The following is a 19,990-nucleotide window of genomic DNA, read 5'->3' as shown; positions in this document are numbered from 1 at the left end:
AGTTGAAGGCAAGGGAGAAAAATTAAGAGAAAAAAATTTAGAGTAAAATAAGTAGAAATATGCTTGTTGAAAGATTTAAGTTTGAGCAGTGATTGACAACAGCTAAAAGTTAAGACAGGATATTATTTTAACTAAGTATTTTAAAATGTCATTATTACATATAAAACAGTTGTAATAAAAAAGCAATTATTAGCAGATTAACCAGCAAGTAATTTTTATCAGAGAATAATAAAATTGAGTTTTAGTTAATTATCTCAGTTATTTATGTCCATGAAATAAAAATTAAGTACTTAGCTTCAGGCACTAGAATTACAGAGACAGCACCCTAGGAAGAAATCAGCCACTTCTTTAAATTCAATCATAATCTCAAATAGAAACCAATACCACATCTTCCAAAGGATGGAAAACTAAGAATGTATTTTTATCCAAATGTAAATGATAAAGGAATGAATGAAACTTACCTCTTTAAGTCCCTTCAAGTGTCAAAAATCATAAACCTATAAAAATACCTGTTTTTTATGGAAATCCTTCAGGGCTGTTTCATAGCCTTCCTCCAGCCTACTGAAGGCTATTCCAACATCTGTGGTCCACCATATTTGTGAGCTGGTCAGTGCAACCTGAGCTGGGAAATCGAAAATCCACAGTTCCCGGGGTGTTTCCTCGTAGGCCACTATGGCTTCGGTGATAGACTGGCGCACCGTCTCTTGCATGGTCTGTTCAAGCTGCAGAAGCCAAGTTTCCACCTTCAGAAACAAATGGAATGTGTAGCATAGGGTTAACTATGGAAGGAGGACCATTCTACCTTCCCACCAGCTCTAGGCCACGCAGCAAGCAAGACCTTGTGTGGATTCACTTTAAAGTCCTATAGAAAGCTACAGAGGGGAGGATAAGCAAATGATCAAATGATTAATGAAGTCTTTTTCCTACATGAGCCCGTCTTCTCATGCTGACACACCTCATTGCATTTTACATACCAGCTGCCTAATAGGTTTCCACAGCCGAAACAGAGCATGGGTTCTCTATTATTCATTTTCCAGGTTTAAAGACTAAGAGGTTCTAGACCAAGAATCTCCCCAGCTCCGACAGTGTTTTGAGAAACCAAATGCAGCACCACCTGAGGTCTGAGTCATATTCAAGAGTTTTGGGGATAATGGAAAACTGATTTCTAAAAAATTATCTTCTGATAATATTTAAATCTCCTGAAAATTCTCTAATAACTTCATAGTTCTGAATCTCATGACAGTGTTGTTAGTAAGTATCTTAATTATATTCGCTAGTGGTTCTAATCTTCACACTTGTCAAAAATAAGACAGCAAGAGAACATAAAAAAGAGGACAACTGCTGACTTGTGAAAGTTAATTTTTTTTAAAAAAATTTCATTTCAAGTTTATTTTGTTCCCACAAATATATCTTAGTCAGTTTTCCACCCTGTTCAGATGTACTTTGTTAATAATGCATCTGTCTTCATTTGCAAATATCAATAAGTAAAAGGATTCATAACTATTTGCAAATGATTGAGTACAGCCAAAAAAGACTATATTGAATAAATTCTAGAACCATGTGAGATACTGAAGATTTTACAACTGATTTCTTCCCCTTCTCTTGTGAAGATGGAAGCAGCATTCCTAGAACATCTTCTCAAGAGAAGTGGGGAGGCTGATGAGCTATCCATCTTCTTCTGTACGAAAAAAGGAAGCACCATCATGGTCACGGCCCCAACATCTCTTATTAGCTGGGCTTTGTTAATGTTTGAGTTAATGGTCCCTGATCTAAAAAACAGAGTCCTGTATCTCTGCTTTAATCACTAAGCACAACTCATAAAGACACCAGATAACAAGTTCTGCCAGTAAATCAGTCATTATGTGTGCAGCTCCTATATACTCTGTGGCTCATGTCCTCAATACAGCCACCTGTCCTCAAGAACATTCCAGTCCATTTGGGAAGACCAAACACATGTGGCAGTCAACATACCAGCTCGTGGTGTTCAAATGACTACACCAACAATGCTGACTTAATTCAGCATGATCAGAACTAAGTTCTGAGGAGTGCTTGCTACATCCTTTCCTTTTTAATACTTCAAAACCTTCTGCCTAACTTTCTATGGCAACAATTGTCACCTCCCATTATTACTCATAATGTGATATACATTTCCTCGATGAGCCAAGGAGTCCTCAATGACAAGGGTTATATCTTATTCATTTCTGGGTCCCTAAAAACCTACCTTGGCATACAATGCACCGTAGATATTCAGTAAATACTTGTCAAATAAATAGACTAAATTTGGAGGAAACAATTATAAAAATGTAAAAGGTTTAATAAGAAAGTAAAAAGCATCGTATCGTAAAACAAAGGCAATTAAGTGAATGCAGTATATGTCCCCAAGTCTCTTGCATAAATTGCTTATATAGAATAAATTAGAGCATCATAAAAACTTTCAATATCAAGGGTTCCTGCTAGTGACAACTACATCCATCAGTTGGACTCTCCCCTCTGGGCACCATGCCAGGAGATGAACAGTCTGCTAGGGAGGGAGCAGACAGCAGCACACTTTTGTCAAGATAGTTTATGGTGACTTCTTCTAATCATTATAATAATATCCTAAAAGCCCAAGAGATCAAAAAATATATTTTAATCAAAGTATTCTACCATCTGCTTCCCCTTCATTTGGCAGGATTTTTCTGGTACAATATTAAAAGGCAACAGAGAAGAGTAAAGGAAACACTTATAAAATAAGCTTGCAATCACATTTCTGCAAAGAACACTTTATAAGGAACTCCCTGTCCCAGCCCAAACAGTTCTCTGACACAGGTTACTCCCTTGGTTACTCTGTGGGTTAATCTAAGATACATAAGCCTCATCAGAAAAAGATGCAATTTCCCTAAATCATCTGCATATATCAAAAGTTCTGTCATAAGTTATAAGTAGGCATTCTGTGGATAATTCTTAAGGGTGTTTTTGAGGTATTTAACTGTAACTGTAGAAAATATTCTGTTACCTCTGTGCACACAACTCAATCAGCCTTATTTATGAGCAGCCATTTACAACATTCATATCAGAATATTGAACCACAAGCCTCTTTAAAACCACCCTACTTCTGGACACTGCTTGGATCTAACCCTTCCTGCATTCTGAGGAGTGGTGGAACAGAGCACATTTTGTAGAAGGTCAAGTCACTGGACTGTATTTGCTAGTACTTCTGGAGTCCACTCATTCCATTTGTCATAGTCCATTCTGTCTAGTTCAATTCCCAGGATCTCTGACACCCTGCTGGGTGCTGAAGTTAAATGACCAGTCACCAGGAAGCTTGGGACAGTAGCCCCCTCTCACACTGGATATCAGCAAACAGGAATCTCCTAACTCAAGACCAACCAGAGCCTGATTTGACATGAGTTGTTTTTTTCTTATTCAATTTAACTCCCCTGGCATAGAAAACCTCATAATCAAATCTTACATGGCCTATGCATTCACACTTGGCTTGGAACGGAACATACTCCTTTTCTTTGCTGTACATCCCAACTGCTCTGTAAGCAGACGCATCCTGATTATCTTCAAACTGCAGATCTGTGATGCTGTCAAACAGTTTGGCAAGGTGACGTGTTACCTAAGACAAGAATATTAGAAAAGATAAGAATGTTTCTTACTGCAGATGTAGCCTGGTAATCTAAAGATAACGCTACATGAAGTTACAAAACTTACCTTATAGAATTATAAAGTAATCTCAAAATGGTTTTCCTCAAAATAAAGGTCACTTATCAAATTTCAGCCCTTGAAATGACCTTGAAAGAGAATAGCCAGGCATCTGGGTTCATCACCACGTGTTGGCTGGTGAATACTTACCATGCAAAGTCCCCCGTTTTCTATTTGAAGATTAGAAACTTGCCAACTTCTCTATATAGACATTATTCCTGAGGACAATCATTCTGCTGTGATGTTTGAAGTCAATTTTTTAAAATTCAGATTTTATTAGTGTATATTGTTAAAAATCTGGCAAAATATGTGAAGCCAGTATGCAAATTAGAATCTTATGATTTTGGGGGTCCATTGTTATCATTTAGTTGCTCTGATACTTCAGCGAGCCCCATAACATCCTTGTGGCATAAGATAGATAGATAGATTATATTTCCCTATTTTCATTGACAAGGAAATTGAAACTGAAGTATTAGGTGAATTTCTCTTAAGTCAACATTGCTAAAAGTGAATGGCAATGAGATTTTCAATCTACAATTCCCAGCCAAATTAATAAAGGTCACACACCTCTGGCATTATAACTTCTTATGTCCTTAGTTTTGCACCTACCATTGGAACCCAATAAGTAGCACACTGGACTCAAGGAAGATTACAATTTAACAGCTAAAGAAAGATTAAGATTATATTAAAAGACAAAATACCAGCACCTGTTCTGCTAGAATAAAACCTAAAACCTAACTGGCCTCCAAACACAACCCGATTCAGCAGCACCACACATACAGTCATGTCAGCACAGACCACAATAGGCCTCCCACCCAGCAGACTCACACACAGGAAGGCAAAAACAACAGACTTTATCTTCAGGCATGTCACTCCATCATCTGTCTCAGGATGGACTAAAGAAAGGACAGAGATCAATTGAGAGGAAGCAACAGAAGTGAGAACAATAAATGTTCCTTCCTTATACCCGGAGCAAATAAATCCCACTAAGTGGAAAACAGCTTTCTTTGCAAAATTAAAAATAGAATTACCAATTCCATTCCTAGGTGTACTCCTAAAAGGACAAAAAAAAAAAGGTACTCAGATATTTGTACACCCCTGTTCACAGCAGCATTATTCACATTTGTTGAAATGTGGAAACTGAAATGTCCATCAATGGACGAATGGATAAACAAACTACAATATAGATACACAAAGCAATATTGGTCAGCCATAAGAAGTACACATACACACAACAACATGGATGAACATTACCTCTGACGGCACATTAAATGGAAGAAGCCACTCACAAAAGCCATGTATTAAATCATCTCATTTATATGAAATACCAAGAATAGGTAAATCCAAAGATGCAGACAGCAGAATGGTGGCTTATAGGAAAAGGGGAGCATGAAGAGCAACTGCTTAGTGGACATAAAGTTTTATTTTGGAGTGATTAAATGTTTTGGAACTTAGATAAGAGATGGTGGTTGCGTAACACTGAGAAAGCAAAAAATAGCAGTGAAACATACACTTTAAAATGGCCAATTTTTAGAAATAAACAACAAGACGAAACTCTATAGGAACTATAAAAACACATGGAGATTGGCCCATTCATCATTCAAAAGTGTATTTTCCAAACAGAGGAAATCAAGGAAGAAATTAAAAAATTCTTAGACTCCAATGAGAATAGTGATACAACATATGAGAACCTCTGGAACACTATGATGGCAGTGCTAAGAAGAAAGTCTATAGAGATGAGCGCCTACATGAGAAAATCAGATATATCCCAAATAAGCAGACTAATGATGCATCTCAAGGTCCTTGAAAAAGAACAAAATAATTCCAAAACCAGTAGAAGGAAGGAAATAATTAAAATCAGAGCCAAAATCAATGAAACTGAGAATAAAAAAAAATACAAAAGATTGATGAAATAAAGTTGGTTCTTTGAAAACAAAACAAGCCCTTTAACTAACCAAAAGAAAAAGAGAAAACCCAAATTAATAAAATTAGAGATGAAAAAGAGCAACCACCATGACATTACAGAAACCCAGCAAACTCCACCAACAGACTGTTAGTTAATGAACAATTTTTATGAAGTAGCAGGTTACAAAATCAACATACAAAGATTAATAGCCTTCCTATATACCAACAATGAATCTACTGAGAAAGAAATCAGGAAAACAATTCCATTCACAATATCCTCAAACAAGCAAAGAAAAACAACTACAACAACAAAACACTAGGAATAAATCTAACCAACGAGGTGAAAGACCTCAACAATGAAAACTATGGAACACTAAAAAAAGGAACTAAATAAGACTTCAGAAGATGGAAAGATCTCCCATGTTCATGGATAGGCAGAATTAATATTGTTACAATGGCCATACTACCAAAAACAATATACAGATTCAATGTGATCCCCATCAAAATACCAATAACATTCTTCACAGAACTAGAAAAAAAGAGTCTAAAATTTATTTAGAAGAATAAAAAGATCCAGAATGGTCAAAGCAATTCTAAGACACAAAAGCAATGTCGGAGACCTCACAATACCTGACTTCAAATTATACTGCAGAGCTACAGTAGCAAAAACTGTGTGGTTCTGGCATAAAAACAGACACATAGATCAACAGTACAGAATTGAAGGCAGAGAGACAAACCCACCTATCTTCAGTCGTCATATCCTTGACAAATGTGCCAAAAACATGCATTGGAGAAAAAACAGCCTTTTAAACAAATGGTGCAAGAAAAACTGGTTATTCATATGTAGAAGAATGAAACTAGACCCTTGTCTGTCACCTTGCACATCAACTCAAAATGGATCAAAGACCTAGGAATTAAATAAAAAACTGTGCAACACCTAGAAGAAAACTTAGGGTCACACTCCAGCATATAGGCACAGGTAATGACTTTCTCAATAGGACCCCTAAAGCTCAAGAAATAATGCCAAAATTAATAAATGGTATGGCATCAAATTAAAAAGCTTCTGCATAGCAAGGGAAACAATTAGGAATGTGAAACCAGAACTTACAGAATGGGAGAAAATCTTTGCTAGCAACTCTTCTGAGAATTAATATCTAGAATACATAAAGAACTAAAACTTCACACCCAAAATTCAAATAACCCACTTAATAAATGGGTGAGTGAAATAAAAAGATATTTCTTAAAATAAATACAAATGGCAAACAAATACATGAAAAAATGTTCAACATCATTAGCAAGTAGAGAAATGCAAATCAAAATCACATTGAGATTTCATCTCATACCCATCAGAATGGCAGTCATTATGAATACAAAAAATAAGCCAGGTGTAGTGGCACATACCTATAATCCCATCAGCTCAGGAGGCTGAGGCAAGAGTACTGTGAATTCAAAGTCAGCCTCAGCAATTTAACAAGGCCCCAAACAACTTAGTGAGACCCTGTCTCAAAATAAAATGTAAAAAGGGCTGGAGATGTGGCTCAGTGGTTAAGGCCCCTGAGTTCAATCCCTGGCATCAAAAACAACAACAACAACAAAAACACTACTACTAATAATAAATGCTGGAAAGGATGTAGATAAAAAGGGAAACTTTCACACTGTTGGTGGGATTGTAAATTAGTATAACCACTATGGAAATCAGTATGGAGGTTCCTCAAAAGGCTAGGCATAGAACCACTATATGACCTCACTATACCCACCTCAGTATTTATTCTGAAGAATTAAAGTCATCATACTATAGCAATATATGCATATACATGTTTATAGTAGCACAAGTCACAAGAGCTAATTATGGAACCATTCTAAATATCCATAGAGGAATGAATGGATAAAGAAAATGTGGTATATATACACAATGGAGTTGTATTCAGCCATAAACAAAAATTAAATTGCGGCACTTGGAGGAAAATGGATGGAACTAGAAAATTTTATGCTAAGTCAAGCCAAACTCAGAAGGTTAAGGGTCATATGTTCTCTCTCATTCACAGAAGCTAGAGAGGAAAAATGAAAAGAAAGATGGGGATGATCTAATGAAAATCAAAGGGAGATCAGTTAGGGAAAGGAACCAAGGGGTGGGAGGCAGGGAAATCACTGGGGAGTGATATTAGCCAAAATATATTGTGCACAGTGTGCATGTTTGAATATGTAACAATATAAATATATACAACTATAATGTACCAATAAAAAAACAGGGGGAAAAATGTTCCAGGGGAAAATCTGGGGAACAATATTGATCAAGTTTTATTTTTATATGGTATGCATGTATGAATATGTGACAACAAATCTCACTAGTATGTATAGAATGCAATAACAAAAAAGTGAAAAAAATAAAATGGCTAATTTTATGTTATATGAATTTTATCTCAACAGAAAAAAATAAGTTGTTGATAATCAGTAGATGGTTTGAAACTTCATAACATTTCCCAATATATGGGCTTCATGTTTGTAACAAGTTTTTCTTGAAATGCAGTTTAACCAGACTTGTTTGCCTATACAACAACAGCTTCTAGAAACAAAAGCAACCCATGTAAGTTATTTTCATGACCAGGTGAACACCAACATCTGAAAGAACTCTTTAAAGGTGATTTAATCTCTGAAGTATTTAGCCTTTATGTTTTTGCTGTATTTGCAGTTTTGGGGTTCAAGAAAATCATATCAAGAAGTTTTCGAAGTTTTAAAATAGATAAGATTTTGAGATTCTCGCTTCCTTTAAATGTAGGCAGAGTGGTAGCTGACTGATCATGCTCAGGTTATCATATTCTCCTCCATCCCTGCGCATTACCCAAAGGACATTTATACACAGAAAGTCTCTGCAATATTCTAACAATTCACTCTCACAGCTGAAGTGGCCAGGAAGTGCACAGATGTTGAATGGCTTCTACTGCATAATGGGCTTAGATAATATCCAGTTGAAAAGCTGTAGGAAAAATGAGACCTAAACTATCAGACACCCTCACACATTATTGCTTTGGTGAGAAAATAATTTCAAAAAAACTTCTGGCCCTATAGTCACTCAGCCGGTGGCCAGGAAATGCAAACCTCATAGCATGCAGTTCTCCCATTTCTTATAGCTGGCCTGGTCGAAGTAGGATGTTTTCACATTCTGTTATTTAAAGTCTGAGAGAATAGGACCTTTAAAAAAGAAAAGAGGAAAAAAAAAAGAACATGGATCCTATTGCCCTCCAATTAATTCCATATCTAATGACATCTCTTTCCATTTCTCACAAAATTAAAATTCCTTCTTCCTAGATATTTGGAAAGATGTTTTATTTTATGACTAAAAAGAATACATTAAAAGTGAACGCTTAAAGGAGTCAAAGCTTCATCATATTTTAAGTGGGGTCTAAAAGGTGAGTAATGAAAATTTAAATAATAGTCCCTTGACATATGTAAATTAGATGGATCTATATACTAATGAATACAGAAAGGCTGGCTTCCCATAGTTGTGTGGGATCATAACAATGACCACACCAGCTGAAACCACACTGAGCAACAACAATCAATGGGCAACTAATGGTAGTGCAAAGACCTTTAAAGTTTTTTTTTTTTTCTTCAAAACATTGAAATCTCCCAGTTGGTTACAAATAGACAATGGAAAAAACTATTAATTAATATTTAGTACACCATGATTGAAGATGTTAAGCATACTGACACTTAAGTGTTTTCCTTTGTAGAAAAGTTTGCAGAGGTAACTTACTAATAGGACTTGCCTCCTCCTCCTCCTCCTCTTCCTCGCACAACTTTATGATAGGGAATGAGCATCTTTTCTGTGCCTTAGCAAGCTGTCACATTCATTTCAAATCTAGATTGGCCACCAGCATTTTATTCTCTGAGCTTCCAGGGTCATGAAATTTCTTTGAGAGTTCCTTTAAAGTGAGGTTTTTGAGGGTTCCTTGTTTTGCTGGCTTCTTCTGGGATCACTTCTTTCTGTCACAACCCCTGCTTTCATTCTCAGCACGTGCGCTGCCCCGCTGTGTATCTGGACTGTGGAATGGTGCAGGTCACCCTTCCCCATTGGCTGTCTCTCTTGTAATGCCATCAATGTTTGATCCAAATTTCGCTTCCAGCCTTAAGTGTTTCATCTTTGCTATACTTTCAACTTTGTTACTCCTTCCTTCCATCATTTATTGTTATAAAACATCACATGGGTTCATCCTAGAGACAAGGAAGTCACAAACTAAAAGCCTCGCTGCCTGTGTGTAAACAAAATGACAGATGCACAGTGGCTTACCACTGACAGAATTTAGAAGATGGGACATAACTGGTCATTGATCATAATGTGCATCTATTATTTAGCAGTGACTTCTGTGAACTGAAGAGCTAGCAATGACGTTTGTGTTTGCGACCACTCACCATGAACACACCATAGTGTCTGAAACGTGAACTGTGTTGTCAGGGCACTGTGTTATTTACTCAATCCTTGGTAGTGGAGATTCATATTAGAATCCTGCACAGTTCTGGAGAACTTCTTATTAAATGTAAAAATTTATACCATCTGTCAATAGAGCCAGAGACATTCTCATATATAACTTTATAATTTAAAATCTAACCAATCCAGGGATCAAATGTTTGGTCAATTCCCATGACCTATAGCTGCTGTTTACCTAGAAAGCAGAGAAGATGAGATCACCTCATTTTCTAATTACATTTTCAAACTGCATGGTTTTGTCTCTACTATCTAGTCTCATATTTGTCCAATCTATCTAAAGATGCTGCTAGTCATTAACTGAGATGAAATATACAAAGAGCCTGGTACCACTCCAGGCCTGGTGAGAACCACAGGATTCACTGATGTGTATTCATTGACTCATTTATCGATTTGGTCAGGATCTTCACAGTTGTAACGTAAATAATGACCAAATGTAGGCAATCCTATCTTTGTGCATATTATCCTCTAGAATAAGATAGAATATGAGTGTTATTTTTACATGTATAAAAATTTAAGCTAGGGGCTGGGAATATGGCTCAGTGGTAGAGTGCTTACCTGGTATGTGTGAGGCCCTGGGTTCAATCCTTAGCACCACCAGGGGGAGGGGGGCATTAAACTAATCTGTTAAAATGATAGATAATTGTTCTATTTTATTTCAAAAATAATAATATTGGTGATGGTATAAGGATATGTAACATGGTTGAGGTCTAAATCTGGTTAAATCAGTTATGGCACATACATAAAACAAAACTTTTATAGCTATTAAACATATTATAGGGGAATATTCCAGTTTTAATAAAATATATGTTAGGACATAAGCATAGGCACACATAAAAAACTAGAAATACTCAAAAAGAGCATCTAGAAGCATATTATTCTCATCTTCTATATATTTGTACTGTTTTCAAACTTCCAAAAATGAATGCAAAATTACTTACATAACCCAGATTTGTTTTTACCAAAAATAATCAAAGTATATATGGCATTTTGTAATTCGATTTTTTAGTTATTAAGATAACTTAGACATAGCCACACATCAGTGCATATGGGGTTGATTCTGTTTCTTCCTTAAAATCTTTGGCATGCATATATTGTATAATTTTATATAAATGTGTTCCCAACACAAATGCTGGAATATTTCAAATAAACTTTTGGAAACTGAAACACTTATAAAGAAAAAATGCAAAAAAAAGTGCATACTATGTGATAAATTTTAAGAAAGAGAACAAAACTCTTGTAACCACCATCATTAAAAAATAGAACATCAAGCCAGGCATGGTGGCGCAGGCCTGTAATCCCAGCAGCTTGGGAGGCCGAGGCAGGAAGATAGAGAGTTTAAAGTCAGCCTTAGCAACAACAACAACAAAAAAAAGTGAGGTACTAAGCAACTCAGTGAGACCCTCTCTCTAAATAAAATACAATAGGTCTGGCAATGTGGCTCAGTGGTCTCGTGCCCCTGAGTTTAATCCCCAGTAAGCACCCCCTGCAAACAACAACAACAACAAAAAACAGAACATTAACATACAGAAGTCTGGATATCTATAGCAATTACTGTTTCTTTAAACATGGACATTATCTTTTATAAATACGAGCATTCTCTTCCCAAAACAGCACTCACACAGTATGTGTTCTGTTGTGTCTACCTTCTATTGCTCAACATCACATTAGTGAGATTTATTCATGTTATTAGGTATAACCTAGATTGTTGGCTTGTCTGTGTTCCTTGCCATGTGATACTCCACTGTGTGATTGTCACCCAATGTAATTACCATTCTATTGTTAAGAGATATTTAGGTTGCTTCTAGTTTAGAGCTATTGAAATGAAAATAGAACAGAGATGAGTGGGGTAGGAGAAGAGGACTGAAGGGAATGGGGGAGGGACAGGAAAAGGAAAGAACAGTGGAACGAGTCTGACCAAACTTTCCTAGGTACATATAGGAACATACCACAGGGAGTTAATTTCACTTTGATGTATACCTATAATGCACTAATTAAAAAAAAAACTATAATAGAAGAAAAACTCATAGAGTAGAGGAAAGGAGAAAAGGATGTGGGAGGAGAAGAGGGAAGGGGGAAGTACTGGAGAGCGTATTGGACCAAATTATAAGCCACGCTTGTACGATTATACCAAAACGAACTTCAATATTATGTATGACTATGAATGCACTAATAATAAATTTCGAAAAGAAAGGGTACAGGTACAGGGTGGGGAAGAACTTGTGACCATCTTTACAACATTATGTGTATGCTAAGAACTTTTCTTGTTTCTTTATACAGTTTATTTATCTGTCACTTAAAAGCCAAAGAGATAGTACATACTGTCTTCCCATTTGGCACATGAGGAAATTTAGGTTCTGAAACAAAGCAACAAGATAGTATCAACAGTCAGTATTTAAACTGGTGTCTATATGATTTCAAGGTTTCTGCTCTTTCCATACCATCTGCCTTCTGAAGGATGGCTAATGTGCATTGCTTCATCTAGTTCCATGCAGTTAACATTTCAATGTTCATATTTTTTGTGTGCATAGATACAGATTTCCATCTGGTATCATCTTCCTTCTGCTTAAAGCACTTCCTTTAACATTTCTTGTAGTGCCAGTTTGCTGATGAAATTTTCCAGCTTTTGAATGTCTGAAAATATCTTTGCCTTTATTTTTAAAAGATGTGTTTACTGGGTAAAGACTTTTAGGCTGACAGATTCTTTTTCTTATAACAGATTTAAATTGCTGTCTATTGTCTGCTCACTCCATTGTTTCCTATTCAAAGTCTGTCGTAATCCTTATGTTTGCTCCTTTGTACATACTATAACTGTATGAGCAATATTTAGTTTTATTTATTACTGGGTTTAACCAATTTCATCAATTCAATGCTTTTTGTTGTTGTTGTTTCTTGTGTTTGGGCCTATTGAGTGCCTTGAAACTGTAAATTTATACTATACTTTCCTTCAATTTGAAAAGTTTAAATTTTGTTGTTCTTTTTCCTTTTTTTTGGAAATATTTTTTCTGTCTCCTTTCCTGCCTCCCTCCCACCCTCAACATGTTATAAAGTCCAATTGCACACAGAACTTTCTTATAATTTCCATCTCTCTACTTAACTTTTGAAACATATGGAATACAGATGTAATAACTTGCAATGTCCTTGTCTGCCAATACTAATATCTGTCTCAATTCTGGGTCAGTTTTGATTTCTGGTTTTATGTGAATATTCCTGCTTCTTCACAAACCCAGTAACCTCTAATAAGATGCCAGGCACTGTGAACTCTATTCTGCTCAATGCTGAATATATTTTTATTCTTATATTCCTGAGTTTTGTTCTGGAAGGAGTTAAATTACTTGGAGACAGTGTGATCCTTATGGATGTTGCTATTAAGATTTGTTTGGTAGAAAAAAATGTTTGACCTGGATAGAGTAGTGTTTAGGGCTAATTATTCCCCATTACCAACAAGACTTTGTCAGTACTCTATCCATAAATAATAAGGGTTTCCCAGGCTAGTTGGTAGAAATAGACACTATTTCTAGCTCTGTGAGAACACTGGGAATTAATTCTCTAATTCTCTCAGATGAATCTTTCTCCAGGCTTGGGTTGCTCCCTTAATATATATATTTATATTAATCAAAAACTCTGCTGACTATTCCAAGAAGCCTCTCCATACGTTTCTGGAGATCTCTTTCCTCTTTGGTATTCTGCTCTGAAAATTCCAGCCAAATTGGATTCTTCCTGGATTCCCTTCACATGCCATGGTCTAAAAATTCTCTTAAAGCAGCAAACTGGAGCTCACTCCACATGTTCTCACTCTGCTATGAATCACTGTCTTCTACTTCTGATGTCCAGTGTCTAGAAAGTGGCTGCTTCATATATTTTGTCAAAGTTCTTGTCTGTTTTAGACAGAAGAATAAATCCATTTCCTATTACTCCATCTCTGCCAGAAGCAGAACTTGGGCCATCCTTGCAGTTTTAATTTGCATTTCTCTGCTTGCTTATGAAGTTGAGCTACATTTCATGTTTTCTATCCATTAGAATATATCTTCTTTTATGAATTGATTAAGTATTCTGCCTTTTCTTACTTGTATTCTAGAATATCTGTCTTTCTTTGTAGCAATTATATTCTGCTTATGAATCTTTTGTTTAATATATTACAACATCTTTCCCAAATTTGTAGTTTGCATTGTTAGTCTTTTAATATCTTTTGATAAACCCAAGTTTAAAAAATTTTCAACATAGTCAAATCCAAACATGCCCTTTAGAGTTAATATTTTTGTGTCCAATTTAAGAAATTTTTGCTTATCCCAAGATCATGAAGATGTCCTCTGACTCATATATTCCTCATTGTTTCACTGTTTTATCTTTCACATTTAGATTTATATCTGCTTAGAAATGATTTTTTTTTTAAATTTTGAAGGTAAATGCCCGTCCTCCCCAGCAAATTTATAACCAAATGACCTTAAAACCCTGTCTTCTTGCTTCTTGTTCAATTCTCTCTGTATTCACTGTCTTATTTTTCTCCTTTCATGTTCTCTGACACTAAGGAAAGCTCTGATCAGCTTGGTAGATCTAGCACAACTGTGAATCAACAAATATCTCAAAGGGCAAAGCAGTGCTACACAGCAGGTGGACCTCACTGTGCCTCTTCCTGCTCATATCGTTACCCCCAAAACCTTGATTTTCTCAATGCTCTTTAAATGGTCTTCACAGCATTTTAACAGATCAATGTTGTCTGGTTTTTCAGGAAGTTCCCAGAAGAAATGGTCCTTTGCCAGGGGCCCTTATCTATTGATGTAAAACTAGAGAAGAAGTGTCTTTGTTAAGTGACACGAAACCAAGGATGGAAGGGCCTAGAACTCCTTGCTGGCAGAACCTTGCAATTTTAACATTTATAGTTGGATCTCAAAACATTAAAGCAATATTTTAGTTTAATCCCACATTACCATAACCCTGACATAATTGTATAGCTTAAAAATGGGCTATGGAGAAAATCCTGGTGACAGAACTGCAATAGAATTCAAAGCAATGGCAACACATTTGCCAAATGAACAAAATATATGTAATTTGTGATTAACTGTATTAGCCAGTTTGGGGTAATTAATGATAATCCATTAGAAATGTAGTTTATAACAAATTTATTTTAAAAACTAGATTCTCTGTTTTCTTGTCAACACCTAAACTTCTATGTATCAGATTGCTTTATTTAAAGGAATGCAGAGCTAGGGTTGTGGCTCAGTGGTGGAGTGCTTGCCTAGCATGTGTGAGGCACTGGGTTTGATTCTCAGCACCACATATAAACAACAACAACAACAACAACAACAAAAAAAAAAAAAAAAATATATATATATATATATATATATATATATATATATATATATATATAAACAAATGAATAAAATAAAGGTGCATCAACAACATATAGATATGTATATTACATGCACGTACACACATATTTTTTAAATAAAGGAATGCATTTGAAATATGATATCTTCATTAATTATGCCGCTCTCCTTTGGCAGGGACTAAAACTACTTTCATGAGCAGTTTCTATACCTTGTCATCAGTTGAAGGAAAACATGGTCAATGGCAAGATGGTCAAGCCGTGGCCATCTTCAGGTCTGTTTCTTTCTATTTCCTCTTCTCCATTCCTTCTTCAGTCTTAACCTAAACTTGGGGGCAATCCCTTCCTCCACATTAGGAAACTGTTATCCCTCCATCCTTCTACTTCCTCTAGAAAAGCTTAGATTTTTTTGTATCAATTTCCTTTCAACTAAAACTCATTCTTGCATGCCCTCACCTAACCATTTACATTTTGAGCCTTTTTTCTCTTTACTCTCTGAAGAGAACTATTCCCTTGCCTGAGGAGGCAGGGGTTCCCTCATCCTCATTCCTGGAATGCAAATGCAGAGACATTTTTACTCCCTCTTGAAGATAACCAAATGGAAGCTATCTGTAAAAACACACTGTGCTTGTAGGATGTGGCGTCTAGATATTGGCCCCTTTAAGATCCAGCCATGTTTCTTGTGGCCTAATATTTATCCTATTTCTCACAAGCACCTTTCTGAATGCCAATTTTCACAGTCTATTAGAAGTATCAGTTGAGCGTCATCTGTCTCATTGCTGAAACTTTGGGATTTCTTAAAAGACAAGTTGGCAGATTTCCTTTTATGTAGATTAGTGTTCAGGTCCTCAAAGGACTTTCCTTGATGCAAACATTAAGCATTCCTGAGTATATGTATTTTTTAATTTTTTTACATTTTCTATCTTTATTTTTTAGTCATTCTATAGAATGCACTGCAGGTCAATTTGTACCACTGCAACTTTTTTGGTGGGTGAGGGGGTGATGGGGATTGAACTCAGGGGCACTCAACCAAAGAGCCACATCCCCAGCCCTATTTTGTATTTGATTTAGAGTCAGGGTCTCACTGAGTTGCTTAGCACCTCACTTTTGCTGAGGCTGGCTTTGAACTCACAACCCTCCTGTCTCAGCTTCCTGAGCTGCTCGGATTACAGGCATGTGCCACCATACCTGGCTCTACCATCGCCACTTTCTAACACCCACATAAAATAATAAGTTAATAATTTGGTACTGGGGATTGAACCCAGAGGCACTTTACCACTGAGCTTCACCCTCAGCCATTTTCATTATTTATTTTTAAAAATTTGAGGCAGGGTTTCACTAAGTTGTCCAGGTTGGCCTCAAACTTGTGATCTTCCTGCCTTAGCCTCCCAAGTCACTGGAATTATAGGCTCTATTGCACCCAGCTAGCTCCCACATTAAAATAACTAAAAAAATTTTAATATATTAAACTTAGTATATCCAAGTTATTATTTTAACTTGAGAAATATAAAGCTTAATGAAATACTTTGCATTCCTATAGTGTAGTAAGCCTTTGAAACCAGGTGTGTATTTTATAATTATTGTGTACCCCAATTTGGAATTTTCATCAAGAATGTCAGATCTATATTTAGGTTCCATAAAACATACAGAGGCAAATGTACATCCAAGTTATTTTGAACACACTTACACTTTCAAATGACTGAACTGAATGTCAGTTTTTAAATTTGAATCTTTTGAAACTTACTTAAATTAAAAAGCCAGCTCCTCATTGTCACCTGTCAAATGATTAATAACATGTGTGACTTGTGATGACCCCTGAACACAGATGCAGCGAGTCATACTCAGACACCAAAGTTGGTCTTTCTTCAGCATAGCTCCATTGTGGAGAAGCTTTTCATAAGTCAGACATCTTAAAGTAGTTAAAGATCTCAGAGTGGATAAGGGAAGAGAACATGGGCAAACTCTTCCAGGACCAAAAAAAAAAAAAAAAAAAAGACCTTTCACATCATCAGATTCAAATGTCTTAACTACTCGCTTGTCAGCCATTCCAAGGCACTGCATGACAACCTGGAAAGGTACAGGCATGTAAATGGTTGTCATTTGATCTGACTTTAGTCACTATACTACTTCAGTTGTAAAACAGACATGGATATTTTTGTAAAGGGGGGTTGAGAATGTCAAAGAACACAACTAGTGAATCACAAGAACTTTATACCAGTTGCACAAAGCTACTGTACCATGCCCATGAATTCTGCAAGTACATCTTTAAGTTTTATTTTCAGAGCAACTACGAGAGAGTTTCACCAGTGATATTAAGCCCACAGTCCTTCAGATAATCCATGCCCTTAGGAGGTCAGCCTGAGTTTGTGGTTGAGAAAATCTTTAAAACTCGATCTTAGCTTACTGACAGCTAATAATTGCCAAAGGCATTCTAGACATACCAAACTGCATGGCTCCTTCCTTCCAACCCCAGTGTCTTAAATTGGGAACTTGTGCTCACAGGATGGAGGCTTTAGTGGTATCAGACCTCCCTGGCTGATGTGCACAGGCTGATCAAATTCCACAATTAACTTCAGAAACTCTCACTTGGACCAACACTCGTAAATTGAGAGTGGGTGGGTAGAGGAGAGGGGTCTGAAGAATTCAAGTCATTCACAAGATGTCAAGATGAGTTATCTGTCTACAAAGGGTGTCTTTTATGGGGAAATTGCATTGCTACTCCACAAGCAGCAGTTGCCATGTTATCTCGGTCACACTACAGGGAGCACATTTAGGAATGTCAGCACAAAAGGCAGAGATGCAAAAGCCTTGTCTGGTGCTCTGAAACTGATTCTGATATTGCAAAGAGGGTAGGAGAGTGTAGCAAGACCATGCTGTCCCGCATAACTGCCAAAGGCATCAACTATTCCACAGTCAGTGACCAAGAATGCACGTTGACCCTGCAGAACCAATTCTTTCAGGGATGGAAGCCAACGAGGGCTCTAGATGATACAAATTGCCCTTTGCTGCTCTTTCTCAATTCCCTGCCCCAATAAATCACTCTGAAATGGTTATTTGCACCACAAAGGCTGCTGAACACATTTTCTAATAATGGACCATCAGTAACAGTGTGATAGCATCTTATTTGAATTTGAATTATTCAAGGTTTAAGTAGTATAACAAAAAAGGTCTCAATGAAATCACATTTTAAGCACAATTTGAAATAATAGGATTCTCCTCGAAATTTCAAACTATATCAGAAATGTAATCATTTCCAAGCTGGCAGCTCAAGAGAACCATAAACCATGTCTACCCTACAGCCACATGGTCTGACCCACTTAGCTAATAGGCAGATATATCCACCTGCTTGTATGAATGTGTTACCTACAGCCCAGTGCTGGTATTAATCAGCATGGCAAAGACATTGGAAATTGCCATGCCATGATTTAACCTCAGTATGATTATGATTTAAAATCTTTTAAGCATCTTATATTACCTAGTTATTCATTAAAAAGTATTCCTAATACTAATACTAAAGAATGTACTTGAAATACAGGAATTTAGACTATGATTGCAAAATACTATGAATGAGATAGGTGGCAGATCACTGCAATAAGTCACGAGGAAGAGAGAAGGTAGTACTCTGTAAAATAAGCTAGTCATGCTGTGAAAATAAAAAGAACTAAAGATTAAAAAAGCATACCACTGAAGTTTGGAAAAAAAAAAAAAAGTTTGGTGTCAGGGATGCATGTCAACCTGCATGAACCAAGATGTTGCCTGGCTAAGGCACGAAACATTTTTTAATGGTTTCAAAGGAGGGTGATGAGAATAGGTGACAAGAATACATTGAGTGATTTGTTCCCCCAGCACCAGCCTAGGACTTCAATGAAGGACAAAGAGACATCAGGTACATGTGCATTGCAAGGACAGCAGATATGGGTTAGGGTGGGTCAGTAGAGCTGGGCAGCACTTGGCTCTGCCATTTTACCCCTTCCCTGCAGGAGGTTCCCTTTGCCCCCTGAGGACTTTCAAGCTTAGTCTACAAGGGACCCAATATGTGGCTCCTCACTGTTGATTGCAAAGATGGATAGTCACTGCTGACCAGAGAGGCACAAACAATCATGGAAACAGGGCAACATGGGCTGGGGTGAGGCTCAGTGGTAGAGCATGAGCTTAGCATGAATAAGGCCCTGGGCTCAATCCCTAGTACCAAAAAAACTCGGAGGACAGCAACAACGGACAGACAGCTCTGTAAACCCTCCCCATGATAAATGGGTAGAAAGAGGACAAATGAATCAACGCCTGCCTCCAATCTTCAACTCCAGGTGCATAAGTAAAAGTCTGGTCTTCACACAGAGATGAACTGTCATTTCCAGCTAGCTAAGTTGGTTTTGGTTTATGGTTTATTTATTTTGGTACTGGGGATTGAACCCAGAGATGCTTTACCACTGAGCCTCATTAGTAGTTCTTTTTATTTTGAGATAGGGTCTTGCTAAGTTGCTGAGGCTGGCTTTGAACTTGTAATCTTTCTGCCTCTGCATCTCAAGTCACTGGGATTACAGGTGTGTGCCACACCTGGCTATTTATTCATTTTTTCTAATATCAAAAGA

The 19,990-nt window shown here is 36.7% G+C and overlaps 1 protein-coding gene across 1 annotated transcript in view; it reads right to left on the bottom strand.

The window, feature by feature from the left end:
* Dnah11 (dynein axonemal heavy chain 11) overlaps positions 1 to 19,990 on the bottom strand; it is a 318,014-nt gene that overhangs the window by 222,943 nt on the left and 75,081 nt on the right. The window contains exons 29-30 of the mRNA XM_027932705.3: positions 3,452 to 3,601; positions 510 to 743 (exon numbers count right to left, since the gene is read on the bottom strand). Coding sequence (XP_027788506.2) covers positions 510 to 743; positions 3,452 to 3,601 — 384 coding nt within the window. The remainder of the gene's footprint in view (positions 1 to 509; positions 744 to 3,451; positions 3,602 to 19,990) is intronic.

This window comes from Marmota flaviventris, chromosome 1 (assembly GCF_047511675.1).
Source record: "Marmota flaviventris isolate mMarFla1 chromosome 1, mMarFla1.hap1, whole genome shotgun sequence".
Lineage (NCBI taxonomy): Eukaryota > Metazoa > Chordata > Mammalia > Rodentia > Sciuridae > Marmota > Marmota flaviventris.
The sequence above is the reverse complement of the archived record's forward strand: the minus strand, read 5'-3'. Positions and strand labels throughout refer to the sequence as shown.